General features: G+C 26.6%; 1 protein-coding gene across 1 annotated transcript in view; it reads right to left on the reverse strand.

Moving 5' to 3' along the window:
* The window catches only part of LOC127277643 (acyl-CoA Delta(11) desaturase-like), a 70,608-nt gene that overhangs the window by 17,503 nt on the left and 33,684 nt on the right, over window positions 1-19,421 (reverse strand). Inside the window, exons 2-3 of the mRNA XM_051298945.1 lie at window positions 6,181-6,397; window positions 787-917 (exon numbers count right to left, since the gene is read on the reverse strand). Coding sequence (XP_051154902.1) covers window positions 787-917; window positions 6,181-6,397 — 348 coding nt within the window. The remainder of the gene's footprint in view (window positions 1-786; window positions 918-6,180; window positions 6,398-19,421) is intronic.

Genomic DNA, 19,421 nt, shown 5'->3' on the forward strand with positions numbered 1-19,421 from the left:
TCTCTCTTTTTCTCTCTTGGGAGAGAAAAAAGGTGGATAAGGAGCTATTCGTAGGAGAAAAAGAAAAAAAAAAGACTTGTATCGAGACATTTTTCTCTTGGTTGATTTTTATTGCTCAAAGTTTGAATCGACAAAAGGGCGCGGAACGTGGCACCAAATCACTTTGTTATCGTTTGCTTTTCTCGAAGTTAAATTTACTTTTTTTTTTCTCTCTCTCTCTCTCTCTGTATATATGTTGAGTTTAGATAAAAGGATTGTTACACCAATTTAATGAGTTTAGCGGTTTTGATTCATTATTGCCGACGCTTGTTTTTTTTACCGCACGGAGGGTAAAAAAAAAAGAAAACTAACCTCAATTAGCGATCCAGGCACGTAATATTAAGGGGTCTTAAAATATTTACCTACTTCTAATATTTATTATTAATTAAAATTATTTTCTTCATCATCTTTTAAATTATATATAAATATTTATTTATAATAAATAAATAAATATTATAATAAATTTATATATATGTAAAAAATTGTAGGTTTATTATTTATTTTAAGAAAATTTAGAGGCAAGGGTGACACTTTTTTTTTTTGCTTTACACCTGTTACGACATCCGATTTAATAAAAATACGCAGTATTACAACAACACTGATAGAAAGTAATAAATAAATAATAGAAAATAAATTGAAAAGTATAAAATGCAAAAAAAAAAAATCTATTGTCCATCATTAATGCGTGTGGAAAGTAAATTTAATTCGTAAATCGTAAAAAAAAAGTAATTTATGAAGATTTCTTACCTGACCTGCCATGCAATACAGATAAGCGAGAAATATTCTGAGCGGTAACTTTGCAGAGTAACTTCTATGAGCCCATAAACGATGAGCCCCAGCCGTGATACCTAAGCCCGCTGATATACCGTATAGTGGACCTAAAAAGAAAGTATAAAACTGAAAATCTCAACTTGATCAAATTAAACTACGTAAAAAGAATATTTAAAACTTTTTATGACGCCATTACTGACAACATTTAGCTTTTGTGTCATTATTTTAATTTGAGAGATATTCTTTCAAAATAATGGTTATCATAGATACCTATATAATAATTGAATTTTTCATAAGCTCATTCGATAAAAATAGAAAAATGTACAGTTAAAAAAAATTTTTTTTTTAAATTTTATTTTAAAAATTAATTTCAAACAATTTTTTCTTATTGTATTTGGAAAAAAAAAATTATTTATTTTATTCAAATAATCGATTACTTTAACTCAAATAAATATTTCTTTGAAGAAAATAAATTTTTAGTCAATTATATTTTTTTTTTGTTTCAAATAAAAAAAAATTGTTGATTTAAATATAATTTATTTGATACAAATAAATATTCATTTGAATAAAAAATATTTTTTTGGTTCAAGTAAATATTTATTTCATAATAGTCAAATAACCGATTATTATTTCATCTAGAAAAATGTTTTATTTAAACTAAATATAATATATTTGAGTTAAATAAATGTATATTTTACTCAAGAGTCTATTAGCCCATTTATTTGGCGTAAATAAAATTGTTTATTTTAAATAAAAAATTATTTAATTTAAATAAAAATTTATTTGAATCGAATACATTTTTTCTTTTAGTGTGTAATTACAATTTTAAATTCAACAATTAATAATAATAATAATAATAATAATAATAATTTTGATTATTATTATTACTATTATTATTATGCACTTTGTAATAATTTAATTATTATTCAATATGAATTTTTTAATTAATAATTCACAATTACAATTATAAATTGTCCACCTAATAATTAATTAATGAAAAAAATGAATAATTTTAGATATAAATGTACAACTGAAGAAAAGTCAACTTCATTAAAATTGTCGATATATAAATAATATTTGAATTAAAATTAAAATGAAATTGTTCATTAAAAATTAAATTTTCAATATCTCTCTCTCTCTCTCTCTCTCTGAGATATGACAATTTTCTCTAATTTTCTATTTTCTTTGCGCAGAAACTTTATCGATGGGAGTTTTGTTTTCTCACGGAAAGGAATATTGTCTCGAGGGCTGCTTTTTCTGTTCCGACCTTCGACACAGAGGTAAGTGCACTCGATTTTTTTTTTTTCACCATCAGCAATATTCTTTTTTATATATAGGTACTTATATAGTGTACATTATAAGTGGGACTAATTTTCATCTTTCCTCTTACTGCAAGAGTATCTCCTTCGCCATATCTTATGTGCTAGAAAAAAATTTTATGTAAAAAAATTCAAATTTTATTATTTTAAAATCAAAAAAAAAAGTTATTTAAAAAAATTCGAATTCCATTATTTCAAAAAAAAAAAAAATCATTTAAAAAGATTCGAATTAGATTTCAAAAAAAAAGAAAATTTTATTTAAAAAATTCGATTTCCGTTATTTTAAAAAAAAAATAAAAAAAAAAATTAGTCAATACGCGAAAAATAAATATTGACGAGAGGCAAAGGCACGAGGTAAAAAGTTCTATTTAAATTTTGAATTTAGGAGCACTCAGCCCGAAATGCGAAGTGGTCTCGCATTTTCCTAAAACGTAACCCGCATCTCAAAAGGTGGCTTTAAAATTTCACGAATCTCGTACCCGATTCGCATATATTCATATCGTTTCGCACGTACCACGCGCTCTCGTATTACTCACGTTCCACCACCTATATATATATATAGGAAAACCACGAACATGTCTACTGCATACCCTGAAATGAGGGACAATATCTCTAGCCAATAAAATATAAATTATAATTTTATGTATGTCATTTCGTGAAAATTTCTATATGTTTAAATTATTATTTAATGAATTTAAATTAGGATAAATTAATTGCATCTTTAATTTTTTAGATATAATAGATTTTCTTACTTGAATTTTCCAGGTACTAATTTTCCTATAATATTTTACAGTTTTAGTTTTTTTTTTTTTATTTTCTGTTTATTGTTATTTTTATAATTTTGTTATAAACTAATTGTTCTCTGAAGGTACGAACTGAAAGCGAATTAAATTATTTGATTGTCCAAATTTTAGTTAGGACAACAAATGATCATTTGGTTTTTTTATAGACCAAACTATTTTGTTGTGTTAAACAAATTATATGTTGTTTTCGTAAACAAATTTTGTTTGAAATTTAAAAATGTTCAACCAAATAATTTTGGTGGCCTAACCAAATGTTTGGCTGAGATAATTCAACGATTTTATTTCAGCCAACCAAAATTTCGTTATGAGAACCAAAATTGCCTAACCCAGCGATTTTGTTGTAAGCACAACACTTTTTTTCAGTATATTAGTATTAAAACGAACATAACCTCAAAATTCAAGGTTCAAGGATTCAAAATCATAAATCAAACATAACCTCCAAATTCTAGAGCATAGGTTTCCAGGATTCAAGGCCTTATTCTAAACATAACCTCAAAATTCAAGGTCATATGTCAAACATAACCTCAAAATTCTAGAGCATAGGTCCAAGGACCGTTAGGTTTGAGGCTATGTCCAACAAACATAACTTCAACACTGCAAAAAGAAGTATCTTATTATAAAACACATTGGAAGCAAGTTACCAAAAGTATCTTCCTATCCATCTTATATTTTAAGAAACTAATGCATTTTAAGATATGTTTTTGATAACTTAGAAGCAAGTTGTAAAAAACATTAAAAAGTCGACCAAAACATCTTAAAATAAGATACTTCTTTTTGCAGTGAAATTCCCCTAACTAAGAAACGAACATAACCTCAAAATTTAGATAAAATTTTAATAATTTTAATACTTGCAAGCCTTTAAAAAATTTATCATTAAAGTGGAAAATATATAAATTGAACCCCCATTATTATATATATATGTGACTATTATGTGATTATATAGAGAAGATGATCTATGTGGTCCATAATAATCCTTATCTTATATATAGTGATGGTGCGAAGGACCTTCAACCATGTCGAATCAGCAATGCCGAGGTGGTAATTACCGTACTGACGATTATCGAAAATCGATCGAGGTCAAGTCGGCGGCGTTCCCTTAATTATCGAAGGGTACATATTCATGTCGTGTTTCAACTTTCGACCACTGGCTTCGTGCCAACAACTACGAGTCGAGAAACAGAGTTGGATGAGGTGAATAAAAAAAAAAAAAAAAACACCCACAGAGAGAAAGAGAGTCTGGGAAACATAGAATCTGCAGCATCCTATTCCATACTTAGCTAACGCTCCAATTCAATTCAAATAATGTTCTTGAAAAATCAGAGAGAAATCGACCAAAAATTTTCATCTATTATTATTATTATTATTATTATACCTTATTCCTCTCGCTGAGATTTTTTTCTTTTTGGAAAAAGGAGAATTTTATTTTCAAATATTAGAATACTTTTAAATAATGAAATTTTTTTTTGCTGACAAATAATTAAATTTTTAGTAAATATTATTTTTAATTAAGACAGTACATTAAAATTGAGACGCATGAATAATAATTAAAATTAATTTGTTAGGATTTTTATTTCATAGAATTTTATCTCAAAACCAAACATTTGTTTACTGTCTAAATTTGAATCAGCTAAAATCCGCTGATTGGCAGCGAATAGTCGCTGATTAAAAAAGCTATAAGTATGCAGCTGCGAATCAGCGACTAACAACCGATTCGTGTTTCGCTATTTTATTAGCTGTATCCGCTGATTTGCAGTGAAAACTTTATTCGCTGATTCAAACAGTAAAAATTTTAGCTAATTCAAATTTAGAGAGTACACTGTAAAAAGAAAGTACTAAAACAGTACCGATTTTAGGTATCAAAATAGAACCAAATGACAATTTAGTACCTGAAGTCGGTATTAAATTAGTACCTTTCTTTTTACAGTGTAGGCAAACAAAATTATTTGGTTGAACATTTTTAAATTTCAATCAAAATTTGGTTACGACAACCAAATAATTTAATTCGCTCTCATAATAGCCCCTGGTGTACCAAATTAGCTCCGATTGACACGGTATGCTTTTTTCCTTTAGTCAACAATACAATAAATACTAATTGGTTTTGTAAAAAAAAAGCTATTGATAAATTTTGATTTAGTACAACCCTGCTTTGTCACACAAAATAGAAGTAATATATATTCCCCAGTAGACAGAGCAATTAAGTTATCTCATCCAATTTATCATATTGAAAATATAGAAGCAGTTTGAAAAGTATATATCTTATTAGAAAATATATATATATAATATATTTCTTATTTCTCTGTTTGAAAAGAGAAATATATTACATCAGAATGTTGCCAAAAAAATTATCCATACTATTCATTATTTGAACAAAAAAGAAATGTTAGTTTGCCAAAAAAAAAAAAAAAATATTCTTTCTTCCAAGTATCCACGGTTATATATATAATTCCAATAGTTAGGAGTAGTTTTAAATATATTTTTTATTATTTCAATTTACTTTTAAAATTTATTTCTAAAATTATCAAATCACCCAAATTTTCATTTGACCAAAATTGAAAATGGCCATATACAAATATCCGATAGAAGAGTTTTGGCACGAATTTTAAAATTAACCAATCACAAATAATCAAGAAAATTGTGATTGATTTTAAAATCCCCGCCAAAACTTTTCTGTTCAATATTTATTCGGTCATTTGCAATGTCGGTTAAATGATAATTCGAATTTTTAAAATATTTTTTCAAATGACTATTTTTCGTGATGAACCAAAAGTTCTGAACGTTCAAAGGAACGAAATATTTTTTTGAATCTATAAATTATCAAAAATTATGATGACAAAAATAAAGTTTCTGTTAAATAAGAATTTTGGCATTTAAAAATTCGATTCAATCAAAATTCACCTCCATCAAGTTAGCCTCGACGCTAACGAAAAAAAGTCGAAAATTGTTTTTCACAGGATACAAAAAATATCAAAATTATTTTTTGAAAAAATTTACAGTACAAATAATACATTGAGAAATAATTTTCAAGACATAATGCGAACTTAAAACCTTTTTAAAAAGGATTTGATATTTTTTATCCCCTTGAAAAATAATTTTTTCGACTCTGTGCGTCCACGCCAACTTCATTTAGGTCAGAATTCTGTTAAATGGAAATTTGAATTCTTTTAAATGTGAATTCAGTTAAATCAAAATTTAATGGTGGAATTTAATAATTTATTATATTAATTATTATTATTATTATCAATACTTACTGAATACCCAGGTCCAGAATTTGGCCTCCTTGTAACTGACCGCAAATGCATAGATACCTAAAATATGTAAAATTGCAATGCCAATTATGTTTCGCCAAATTAGAGGTTGTTGTGCATCCTGAGATTGTAGCTGAGGTGTATCTTCGACAGCAATATCTGCATTTTCGATTTTCTGCTTAGTAGGCAGCTCTAACTGTGTGACCGTTGTTGTGATCATCTAAAAAAGAAAAAATGTACAAGTACATGACATTATTTCAAATATAGAAATGGAAAGAATATAGAATATTGATCGACACTAATTGTAAGATTTAAATATAGAATCGTATATATATATATATATACATGTTCCATAGACCTCGCCACAGACAGAGTTCGATAAACTTATTTTAGTTCTAAGCAACAATAACGATTTTCTCTTTATTTATAGAATAACTCAAATAAATAACTTTTATTTTTAGAAATATACTATATAATAACTTTTCGATTTGTATATATCTTCCTATATTACAAAAAGATATCGCCGCCTCCGCCTCCGCCGCTGTTTCAAGAATTCTTGACCTAGGAGGGGGGGAGTCCCCCCTCCTAAATTTTGAGGTTATGTTCGTTTCAAGGCTCTGAATATAGCCGCAAGTCCCCCCTCCCTCCTCTCATTTCCCCTCCTCCTCCAAAATGGCATAAATTTTAAGGTTATGTTCGTTTCAAGACTCTGAATATAGCCGCAAGTCCCCTTCCCTCCCCCGCCAGAAATGACCTAAATTTTGAGGTTATGTCCTTTTCAAGGCTCTGAATATAGCCGCAAGTCCCCCCCTCCCTCCTCTCATTTCCCCTCCTCCTCCTCCAAAAATGACCTAAATTTTGAGGTTATGTTTGTTTTAAGACTTTTTAATAATTTATTGGTTTTTAGGCAATTTCATTGAAATTATTTTTAAAAATAATTTCTTAATATCGATTTTAATTTACTTAATTATTTATTTATTATTAATTTAATTAATTTATTAATTAAAATTTAATAATTTTAATTTTAATAATATTTATTCAGATTTCAATGAATTTGTAATAATAATTCTTTGAAATAGGTGGTTCATTTGGAAAAATAAGATCAATGGAAAATTAAAAAAAAATGATTGATTGAATGAACGCTAGGTGAGAACTTCGACGCTACGCGGAAGCTCACAGTACTCACCTACCATTCAACTCACGAAGCATTCAAATTCACGTACCGTTCAGAATTTGTTTCGAAAATTTCAGAGATTGTACTATTTATATCAAAAACATAGGTTAAAAATTAAGATAACATCAATACTCAAGCTCGAACGACAGAATCATAAATTAAAACGAACATAACCTCAAAAATCAAAGTTTTTGAAGGAGTTGAAACAGAAATAACCTTAAAATTAGTATCAGAAATCAAGAGATGACCCTCCCCTTTAAAATATCAAGGGTCACAGGTCAAAAGAGAATATAGCCTTAAATTTACGTCAAATGTCATAGGCGTGGAGGCGAACATAACCTCAAAATTTGGTGAAAATCATAGAAAAAAAAAATACTGCGACATAACCTCAAAATTAGGGTCATAGGTTAGTAGAACGTCATCCATGGTGTAGCTTAGATATAAATTTTTTAAAATGAAAGAATAAATTTTTTTTTCAAAAATTTGGCTAAAATTAATCTTTGAAAACATATGAAAACTTATTCCGTTTCTAATTAACTTTTTAATTGCAAAATAGATGAAAATTTAGTTCACAGATGCAGGTTAAAATATACTTTATGTTGATATTAAAATATAAATAAATTTCAAATGTAAAAATTTTTTATTAAATATAAATTTAATCAAAATAATATTTAATATTTTTAGTGAATTTAAATAGGGGTTCGGCTATTATATATATTGTATAATAGTTTATATTTTAAAAATTGTTAATAATGGAAAAAGTTTATTTTCTAAGTTGTCGATATAATTTCAAAAGTTTAAAATTATTGTCTGCACTTTATTAGCTTCGCGAATTATGAACATAATGTAATGTCAGATTCGTAAATTCAGCGATTTCAAAAAACTTCTGTGAGTATAATAAGTTTCTGGAGATTTTCAACAATTTCGATAAAATTATTGTTCGTTTTTTTTGGATTTTCGAAAACTTTTATTTGGTAAAAACTGTTTTCCTATAAATTATACGAAATAAATAATTATTTAAATAGTAATATTAACTATATTCATATTATATTTTCAAAAAAAACAAACAATTTCAACAGAAAAAAATAATTAAAACAGTAGCATACTATTATTTTTATTAATTATTAATCACTTTCTCACAAACGGTCAAAAAATTTTAAAAACTAAATATATTTACATTTTTTTTCAAACTAGGAAAACTTACTAGACACTAACCATAGTCATATTTAAAATCTAGTTAAAGCTATGAAGATTTTCTTTAATTATTATTAATATATTCTACCAAACGTAATTTTTAAAATTTATTTACATTTTTTCAAACTAGACAAACTGTCTACATCCTAACCAGAGCCCTATTTTAATTCTAGTTAAAACGGTAATATGAAAATTCTCTTGAGCTTTTAATAACATTTTTTACCGACCGTAATATTACAAAAACTAATTTATATTTATTTTCAAACTAGGCAAACTGTCTACATCCTGACCAGAGCCCTATTTTAAATCTAGTGAAACAGTAGCATAAAGATATTCTTTAATTATGTAATAACTTTCGAATAAACAGTAGTTTAAAAGAATTTATTTGTTAAAATTGTTTCAAACTAGGAAAACTGGCTAGACATTGGACGGAGCCCTTTTTAAAGTATAGTTAAAGTGATAGTATAAAGATTTGTTTTAGTTTTTAATAACATTATTTACTAAATGCATAGTTATAAAAAATTATTTTCATTTTTCAAACTTGAAGAACTGGCTAGACCCTGATCAGAGCCCTATTTAAAATTTAGTAAAAGTAGTAGTATAAAGAATTTTTTATTAGATGTTAATAACATTTTTTAACCAAACATATTATTAGAAACTAATTTATATTTATTTCCATCTAAGAAAACTGTACACAGCCTGACCAGATACCTATTTTAAATCTAGTTAAAACAGTAGTATGAAAACTCGCTTTAATTATGTAAAATATGTCTATAATAAATGATAATTTTTTAAAATTTAATTTGTTGACAGTTTTTTTAACCCTTTCGTGCCCCCGGGCAACCTAGCTTATAGATTTTGTTGAAACTCGTCACTCGGGGGTTTTTGGGGTCGCTGATTACGAATCTGAAGTCAGATTTTCAAAATTCAAAATGGCGGATCCAATATGGCGGACTAATTTTCAAAATTTTATCTGTTCCCCTTAAAACTCATCACTCGGGGGTTTTTGGGGTCGCTGATTACGAATCTGAAGTCAGATTTTCAAAATTCAAAATGGCGGATCTAATATGGCGGACTAATTTTCAAAATTTTATCTGTTCCCCTTAAAACTCATCACTCGGGGGTTTTTGGGGTCGCTGATTACGAATCTGCAGTCAGATTTTCAAAATTCAAAATGACGGATCGAGTTTGTTCAAAAAAATTTTTAGAAATTCTTAAATTTTTCTCACTTTCAAATCAATTGTTTGCAGCGGTGACGGTCTTCCACACCACCTAAGAGGTTCCGAATAAGGCGCGTTAGGTTTTTTTTACAGTGAACCTTCGCCAAGAACCCTATTTTAACAAGGTGGATAAATTTCATTATCATGTGAGTCGCGCGAATTTTCAAAATCGATGTAAGCTTTACATATAACAAAATACAAAAATTTGTAATATGAAAGAAATTAATTAAATATAATTTTAAGATGGTGATTAAAATAAAATTAATATTTTCAATATAATTAGTTTAATAAAATAATAATTTTAATAACCCCCGAGTGATGAGTTTTAAGGGAAATCGGTGAAATTTTGAAATTTATTCCTCCATATTGGATCCGCCATTTTGAATTTTGAAAATCTGACTTCAGATTCGTAATCAGCGACCCCAAAAACCCCCGAGTGACGAATTTGAAGAGAACAGATAAAATTTTGGATATTCGACCGCCATATTGGATCCGCCATTTTGCATTTTGAAAATCTGACTCCAGTTTCGTAATCAGCGACCTCGAAAATATTAAAAGTCAATGTGTTGTTAAAAACGGATGAAGCCTAAATGAATGACTTAACATTATTGATATATAACTTTTGTTAATTTTTTATCAATGTTGTACCTATTGTTTAAAATAATTATAACTGTATAATACTGTTTTCTATTTTTTAACATATAGTAATAACGATTGCCAATAAAACTATCCATTGGAATTACTGATTGGGTTAAATTTGTAAGAGTTACATCAAATTTTGTAAGTGGTACATATATGTACCGGAGGCACGAAAGGGTTAAATTAGGAAAACTAGTTAGACCCTAGCCAGAGCCCTATTTCAAAACTAGGTGTAAACAATAGGATAACGATTTACTTTATTTGTTAATATTTTTAAAATAATATAAATTAAAAAATCTATTTCTTGTTTTTCCTAACTATAGGAAAACTATCGAGGCTAACTAAATCCTATTGAGTCTATTTGTAACTATTTCTCCACTGGTTATAAAAAAAATCCATGATCAGAGTGAATGAAAACTCTTTTTTAAAATAAAAAAATTTTTTCTTATTAACATTTTTTTCTTAATGAAAACCAAATTTTGGAAACGAACTATGAGAACCTTGCCATACCATAAAAAAATTATATTATTTATACCATTTATTTAACTTTACAATAATATAATAAATTTTAAGTGATTGTTGTTTCAATAAGTAAGATGTATAGTTTGAATAAATGGTAAAATTTTTATTATGTCAAAAATGTTAAAAATTGAAAAATACGATGAAACTATTCTCGATTTCCTCTGGGTATGAATGTCTCTTTCGAAGCTTGAAAAATTGGATGGGTGTGAGAATCGTCTTTCTGAAAATGTGCTTCCAATTCTGTGTATAAACCTTTTTATCAAATATTTTTTTCTGAACGTTTTAAAAAATATTTTTAACATTAATCGTTTTTTTTTTCTTTCGAAAACAAAATTTATTTGTAAATAATTTTCAATTCTTTTTCCCCTTATAAAATAACATAAAACGCGTTTGTTAAAATTCCGATATAGATTTGGATATATGTGAGAAATGGAATTGTGTTATGTGTACCTATATATATGATACGAATGCAAGTTTATAACGAAATTTCTCCATCAAGAGCATGACCTTGAACGAAATATTCTACCCCTCGGGTCTTTCCGTTATACGGAATGACTTCCCTCCGACCTTGACCTATCGAACCCTCCACCAATATAAATACCTTAGTACTAATGGCTTTGGAATATATATAGGCTAATCGATTCTCGATTAATTACACGATTTGAATACATTCATGTCTTGTGATTAGCTGAATCATTAGTTTGTAATTAACCAAAATTTACATTAATTACACCATGCAGATTAATTTACTGTCACACAATTTTTTTTCCAAATTTTTGATTGAAGCAAGCAAAATTTTTTTTCTAAAATAATAAATTTTATCTTCTTTTATTGAAAATTTTTTATTATTTTATTAAGTTTTGCTTTTTTTTATGGTAATTATTTATTTATGATTTATTTACATTTTACATACTATTTACTTACTATTTATTTATTATTTTTCTACTATCTATTTAATATCTATTTGCTATCTATTTACTATTTATCTACTTACTACTATTTATTTACTATCTACTTACTATTTACTATTTATTTATTATCTACTTATTACCTATTTATTATCAATATCCTATTTATCTACTATCCATATACTATTTATTTACTTTTTATTTATTATCTACTTACTATCTATTTTTTATCTATTTCCTATTTATCTACTATTTAATTACAGTCTATTTACTATTTATTTATTTACCATCTACTATTTATTATCTGTTTCCTAATTATCTACAATTTATTTACTATTTCTTTACTACTTTGTACTATTTATTTACTATTAATCTACTATCTATACTATCTATTTACTGCTTATATACTATTTATCTCCTATTTATTTTCTATTTATCTACTATTCATTTATTATTTATTTATTATTTATCTACCTACTTACTACTTATTTTTTATTTAATTCCTATTTGTCTACAATTTATCTACTATCTATTTAATATTTATTTACTATTTATCTACTATCTACTTGCTATTTACTAATTATTTACTATTTATTTATTTACTATCTACTATTTATTTATTATCTAGTTCCTATTTATCTACAATTTATTTACTATTTCGTTACTACTTTCTACTATTTATTTACTATTTTTCTACTATCTATACTATTTATTTACTATTTATCTACTATCTACTTACTATTTACTAATTCCTTACTATTTATTTATTTACCATCTACTATTTATTTACTATTAATCTACTATCTATACTATCTATTTACTGCTTATCTACTATTTATCTCCTATTTATTTACTATTTATCTACTATTTATTTATTATTTATCTACCTACTTACTACTTATTTTTATTTAATTCCTATTTATCTACAATTTATCTACTATCTATTTACTATTTATTTACTATTTATCTACTATCTACTTGCTATTTACTAATTATTTACTAATTATTTCTTTAATATCTACTATTTATTTATTATCTAGTTCCTATTTATCTACAATTTATTTACTATTTCTTTACTACTTTCTACTATTTATTTACTATCTACTATTTATTTCTAATCTTTTTCCTATTTATCTACAATTTATTTACTATTTCTTTACTACTTATCTACTATTTATTTACTATTTATTTATTATCTACTTATTACCTATTTATTATTTATTAACTATTTATTTGTTATATTTTCCATATATATTTATTTAAAGTTGCATTTATATTTATTCAGTTAATATATTTATTATTTTTGAAAAAAAACTTACTCTCGCAAGGGATTGAACCCTTGGATTTTTATTACGAGTCAAGAGCCCTGACCACTGGACTAAACATGCTTCTAATAAATTTTCTCAATTGTCCTCGCAATTGTCCTAATAATGTACCAATTAGAGAAAAATTGTTCACAAAATTTTTAATTGACTTAAATTATTATTGGATTAGTGAGTAAAATTCTTTAAATAATTTATTTTTATTTAATGTTACTATGTTATTTTGTACCAAACAAAATTATTTAATTATCCTATAACTTCAAATTGTTATTATTCTTTGCTATTAATTTTTAGTTGTTTTTTTAAAAGAAAAATTCACTTTAGACGCAAAAATAAAAATAAAATTAATAACAATTTACATTTTTTTTTTAATAATTTTCTACAACAAAAATAATTGTTAAAAAATAAAGATTCTGATTTGTATGTGGTACAAAATTTAGATGGATCCAAGTGATCCAAGTGAAAAAAAAAAATTTCCTCAAATTTGTCTTAAATTTGAATTTCATCTATGAAATTTACCAAAAAACTGTAGAGAGAGATGAGAATTAAATTTTTTTTTAAAATGTGAATAGTTTTTGTTTGAAAAAATAAAAACATTTTTGAAATTTTTTTTTTTGCTATTGCACCGAAAAAAAATATTCTTGTATTCAGAGGAAAATTCCTCTTACAGAATTCTCTTGAATTTTATTCTTAAAACAAGAGTATTACTCTTTAAATGAGAATATTTTCCTCTAATTTCAAGAGGATCGAAACAAAAGGACTATTCTAGAGCATTCCTCTTATATTCGGAATAATCTTTTTAGAATAAAAATAATATACTCTTAGAATTTAGAATAATCTTCTATGTTTAAGAATATTCCTCTAAATTCTAAGAGGATTTCCCCATAAAAAGTCGCTCATGCGCAAAGATAATTGCGTCATATCATTTACGTCGCGTTATAAATCGCATATCATGCGTGAAAAAGTTTTAGTTTCTGTGTGAAAAAATGGGAATAAAACAAAATGGATATTAATCTTTTAAATATCTTGATAGAGTTGCAACTTACACAATACGTGCCTATTTTTGAAGGTAAAAGTAATTTTTAAGAAAATTTAAATAATTTTGAGGTTATGCCATTTAAAAATTTATTTTATTACGATTTTTATTTATTTTAATATTTTATTCGAAAATTTATTTAAAATAAATTTTCAAATTTAATGAATTATATGTTTTGTGCATAAAAATATTATTAAAAATAGATTTAGTTGATTTATTCAAAAAAATTAAAATCAATTTCAATTTATTTATACTCAAATAGATGTAAATCATGGAATAACAAATTTTATTTCTTTTAATATTTTATAGATTATATCTATGACATACAAATTAGATGATTGCATTTTTATTATTTCAGAATTCTTTTTAAGATGATATTTTCCTCTTAAAATAAGAGTATCCTCTTAAATTAAGAGAAATAATTTTACATAGAGGACAATCCTCTTAAACCTAGAGGACATCCTTTTGCAGCATATACTAGAGGAAAATATGCATTGAAATAAGAGGAATCCTCTTGAAACAAGAGGATTTTTTTTTCGGTGTGGATAACTTGAGAATTTTTGCCCCATATAGAAAGCCATTATTAAAAAAAAAAAAAATTAATCTATCTTGAAAATTTCAATCACTGATTGATTACTCTATAGTTCTTTGCAAATGTCAAAAAAAAAAAAAAAAATTTTTGATCTGTGAAAAAATGTTTGTAAGTGTATGTATATACATATATATAATATGTATAGTTGTGAAATTCACGTGAAACAGCCACACGGGAGATAAAAATTTAGATAGAAGGGGGTAAAGGGGGAGGATGAAGGATTGATATGTAAAAAAGTTTTTTTTTCGAAGGGGGTCGAAAGAGAAGGAAGGGGAAGGGTTGAGAGAGAGTAGAAAAATCGGGCATCGATAGTTGAAGTGATGGAGAATGGTATGTATATATATAGCGTTATAGGGAATCGGAAATCGCGAAAATCGCGAATCTCTCGGCACAATTTAAGCCGACTGCGATGAAACTAATCCGCAATACGCGAAACAATCGCCTGCGACGTCGCGATTTATGAGGCACAGCTTAACGTTCAGTGATCGATGGGGCTAGAGTAAACGTCGAGTCGAGGCTAACAAAGTCCAGCAGCTTCTCCAAATACCAGTGGTCGACGACCGGTCGACCGGAATTCATCCAGAGCTTCCGTTTCACTGCTTCTCCTGCGCGCTTGATTCTGTTATTTTTTTACCCCTATTTTTCTCTCAATTTTTTCCTTTCCATTTTTTTTTTTTTTGGTCGACGATTCCTTTCTTTGAATGGAAAAAGGGATTTTTTAAAGAAAAAATTTTTCAAATAACATTGCGAAAACAAAATGTTTACTTTTGCTTTATTTCCACTTTTATGTATGTGAATGATTTTACGATAAAAGTGCGCAAAGGTATATGAGGCATTCTCTGAAAAAAATCACCCCCCCCCCCAGAAAAAAAATCTGCATACTTTGGTAAATTCCCAACCAAAAATTTAAGTATTATACACCAGAGTTAACTATTGGCGCAGTACTGGTTCAGTATTGGCTGCCGAGGCTGGACAGTCTGTACTGAACCAGTACTGGTATTTTCATTGTATCAGTACTGTTGCAGTACCACCCTCCCAGTGGGTGGCAAACCAGTACTAAGCCAATATTGAGCCAGTACTGGCTCAAATAGATTTTCTTTTTGATTAATACTAGTTTACAAAAAATTCTAAGAGTGAACCCGATGAATCTTTTTGTTTAAATATTTTGTTTATAAAAATTTTTTCATTTTGATTTTATTTTTGAAAATTAAAAGGTATTTTATTTTGCTTTTTTGTGGGTAAAATTATTTAAACAAAAATTTTCCTGAGACTAATTCCAAAACATTTTGCAAGTTTTTTTTTATTGTTTTCAGATATGCAATAAACCAAAAAAATTTTTAAACGATCAAACTAAAAATAAAAAAAATTTTTTATAAAAAAATTAATAATTTTTCAAAAAAAAATTTTAAAAAATTTTCTTGACAACACTTGTTAAAAATTAAAAAACAACTTTTATTTTCTTGAAAAAGTTTTTCAGAAAATTTATTTTGATGCAAATAATTAAAGCTTTCTTTTCATATACAATAACAGAAAATTATAAAGGTATTAAAATAAGCAAAATTGGATTAAAATAATAAGCGTTGCAGCTTATTTTAATGCCTTTTAATTTTCTGTGAAATTACAAAACTGACAGTACTCGGCCAGTACTGAACCAGCAGTGGTTACCAGTACTGGTGCCAACTCTGGCAGCCAATATTGGTAAAATGTTATCATCCTAAAGTTACGCTAACTCTGGTGCCAATACTGAGTGCCAGTATTGCGCCAACACTTGTCAGTACTGCGCCATTAGTAAATTTTTGATTGGGAATTGTTGTTCTATAAGAAAGTAAAAAATCTCAAAATATAACTTTTTTTTAAAAAATAGTAAAGTACCCCAATCAAAAATTTACTAATGGCGCAGTACTGGCGCAGTACTGACAAATACTGGTACAGTACTGTCACCCAGTATTGGCGCCAGAGTTGGCGTAACTTTGGGATAACATTTTACCAGTATTGGCTACCAGAGTTGGCACCAGTATTGGTAACCACTACTGGTTCAGTACTGGCCGAGTACTGGCAGTTTTGTAATGTATTGTATACGAAAAGAAAGCTATAACTGTAACAGTGATAAGTTTCACTCCAGGTAATACTTTTTTGGTATATTTAGGAAAAAGTGTCTGAAATTTTTAGTAACCCAAGACTGCAACAGTACTGATACAATGAAAATACCAGTACTGGTTCAGTACAGACTGCCCAGCCTCGGCAGCTAATACTGAACCAGTACTGCGCCAGTAATCAACTTTGGTATAATACTGAAATTTTTGGTTGGGACTAAATTAGTACCGATTTTAGTTATCAAAATAGAACCATCAATTGTTGTTTTATTAAAAAAAAGTAAGTATAATTTATTGTTTTTCTTACTTTTGGGAAATTTCTAGAAAATTTTCTAAATTTTTTTTTTTTGACTTTATTTGAAAAATAAAATGTTTAATTTATTATTAAATTAATTTTTATTAAGTTAATTATTATTATTATATTAATTTTTATGAATTCATTATATTTATGAGCAAGAGCACACATATATTTTTTTTCTATAAATTGTTTGGCAGTTCATTTGTCATTTTCTTTCCTGTTCTGTCATTCCCTTTGAATGGAAAAATCATTATTATATATAAAAGAGGAAAACATGTTTTTGATTAAAGCAACAAAATGAAAAAAAAATTGTTTCTTTTTTTCTCAATGTTTTTCGATAGAAAAAGAGATATTTGTCAATGTCATATTGATGGGGTTTTCATAGTTTTTCCTAGATTCCAACCTGTATACGCGCTCTACATCATGCGGAGTCCAGTTTTCTATAGTATAAAGGCAAGTTTTCGCTTCTTCATTCCATTGTGCCGTTACAATCTCTTTCTCTCTCTCTCTCTCCCTCTCCTTTGACATCGCCTTATCTCACCCTGGCACTCGACGGTTTTATTGTTTGTCCCATTCTTTACTTTCACCTCTTTTATTCCTTTTCTTATACAGCTTAGTCCTTTTTTTTTTGCTTTCTTTTGTCATAAAGCGAATAATATTAATAAATTGATGGTAATAATGCTGTTACTAATTGTATATACAACAGCCTATGATATTAATTTTTTATTTACTCTTGTCAATTAAATTTTTATTTTTGTGATTTTTTTTTTCATTATTCTTTTTTCACAAGTATGCGAGGACCCTTTTTTTAAAAATAATTATGCTAGTTTTTACAATTTTTTATTTATTAATATTTTTTTAATTATTTTTGTATTAATTATTATTATTATTATTGTTATTATTATTTAGATTATTACATATATAGTATATAAAAGACTTGAGAATAATTTTGAAAAATTTCCCACGGATGGGGGATCGAACCCAGAACCCTTGGGACCGGACGCGACCGTGTACTTTGACCACGCAGCTACGTTTAGAGATCATTTACCTAACACTTTTTATGATTAACTACCTTCTGTTTGTGATAAAAAAAAATAACAAACTTATTTTTAAATTTTTACATCTAATTGTAAATTACAATCTTTATTAATCCGACCTACAGGGGATCGATTATGTAATTTCAAATTCATTTTCAATTTCACTTTTAATTTATTTAATTTTCAATTTTAAGTTCACTTCCAAATTCTCTAATTTTCAATTCGAAGTTTGCATTTTCACTTTCAATTTTAATTTCACTTTTACATTCTCTAATTTTCATTTCCACTTTCAATTTCACATATTTTCAATTTAAAGTTCAATTTCACTTTTAATTTCACTAATTTTCGATTTTAATTTAAATGTCAATCTGACAATAAATGTATAATTGAAAAAAAGATTTTATTACTTGGAGTTGCAATTAAAATTTACTGCAGTTGAAAGTAAAGTAAAAATTACGAGCGAAATTAAAATTAACATTATTAAAAATTAGTGAAATTGAAATTAAAATTGAAAGTCAAACTAAAATTAAAAGCGAAATTAAAATTAAAACCGAAAACTAGGGAAATTTAATGTGAAATTGAAATTAAAGTTGATAGTGAATTAAAAATTAAATATTATAGAAATTAAAATTACAAGTGAAACTGAAAGTAAATGTGAATTATACTTTTGAGCCGAATTTTTATTTGTTCGAACTTTTATTTGTCAGAATTTTTATTTGCTCGAATTTTCATTTAACGTATAATAGGCATTTTAATGAATTTTTATTGGGTAGAATTTCATTGCATAGAATTTTCATTTTATTCTTTCAGATGAATTTTCATTTGTTCGAATTATTATTTGATATAATTTCCATATAATCGATTTTTCACACTACAGAATTTTTACTTAACCGAAAAATCATTTAACAGAATTTCTATAATTGATAGAATTTTCATTTGTCCGAAATTGCAAATTGCCGAACAAACAATCGATAGAAAGATTTCGGCGCGATTTTTAAAATCATTCAATTAAAAATTATCCGCATAAAATTGTGATTGATTAATTTTAAAAATCGCGCCGAAATCTTTCTATCGATTGTTTGTTCGGCAATTTGCAATTTCGGACAAATGAAAATTCTATCAATTATAGAAATTCTGTTAAATGATTTTTCGGTTAAGTAAAAATTCTGTAGTGTGAAAAATCGATTATATGGAAATTATATCAAATAA

Source organism: Leptopilina boulardi, unplaced genomic scaffold (assembly GCF_019393585.1).
Source record: "Leptopilina boulardi isolate dan_hultmark-lab unplaced genomic scaffold, ZJU_Lbou_2.1 LbouV2_172, whole genome shotgun sequence".
NCBI lineage: Eukaryota > Metazoa > Arthropoda > Insecta > Hymenoptera > Figitidae > Leptopilina > Leptopilina boulardi.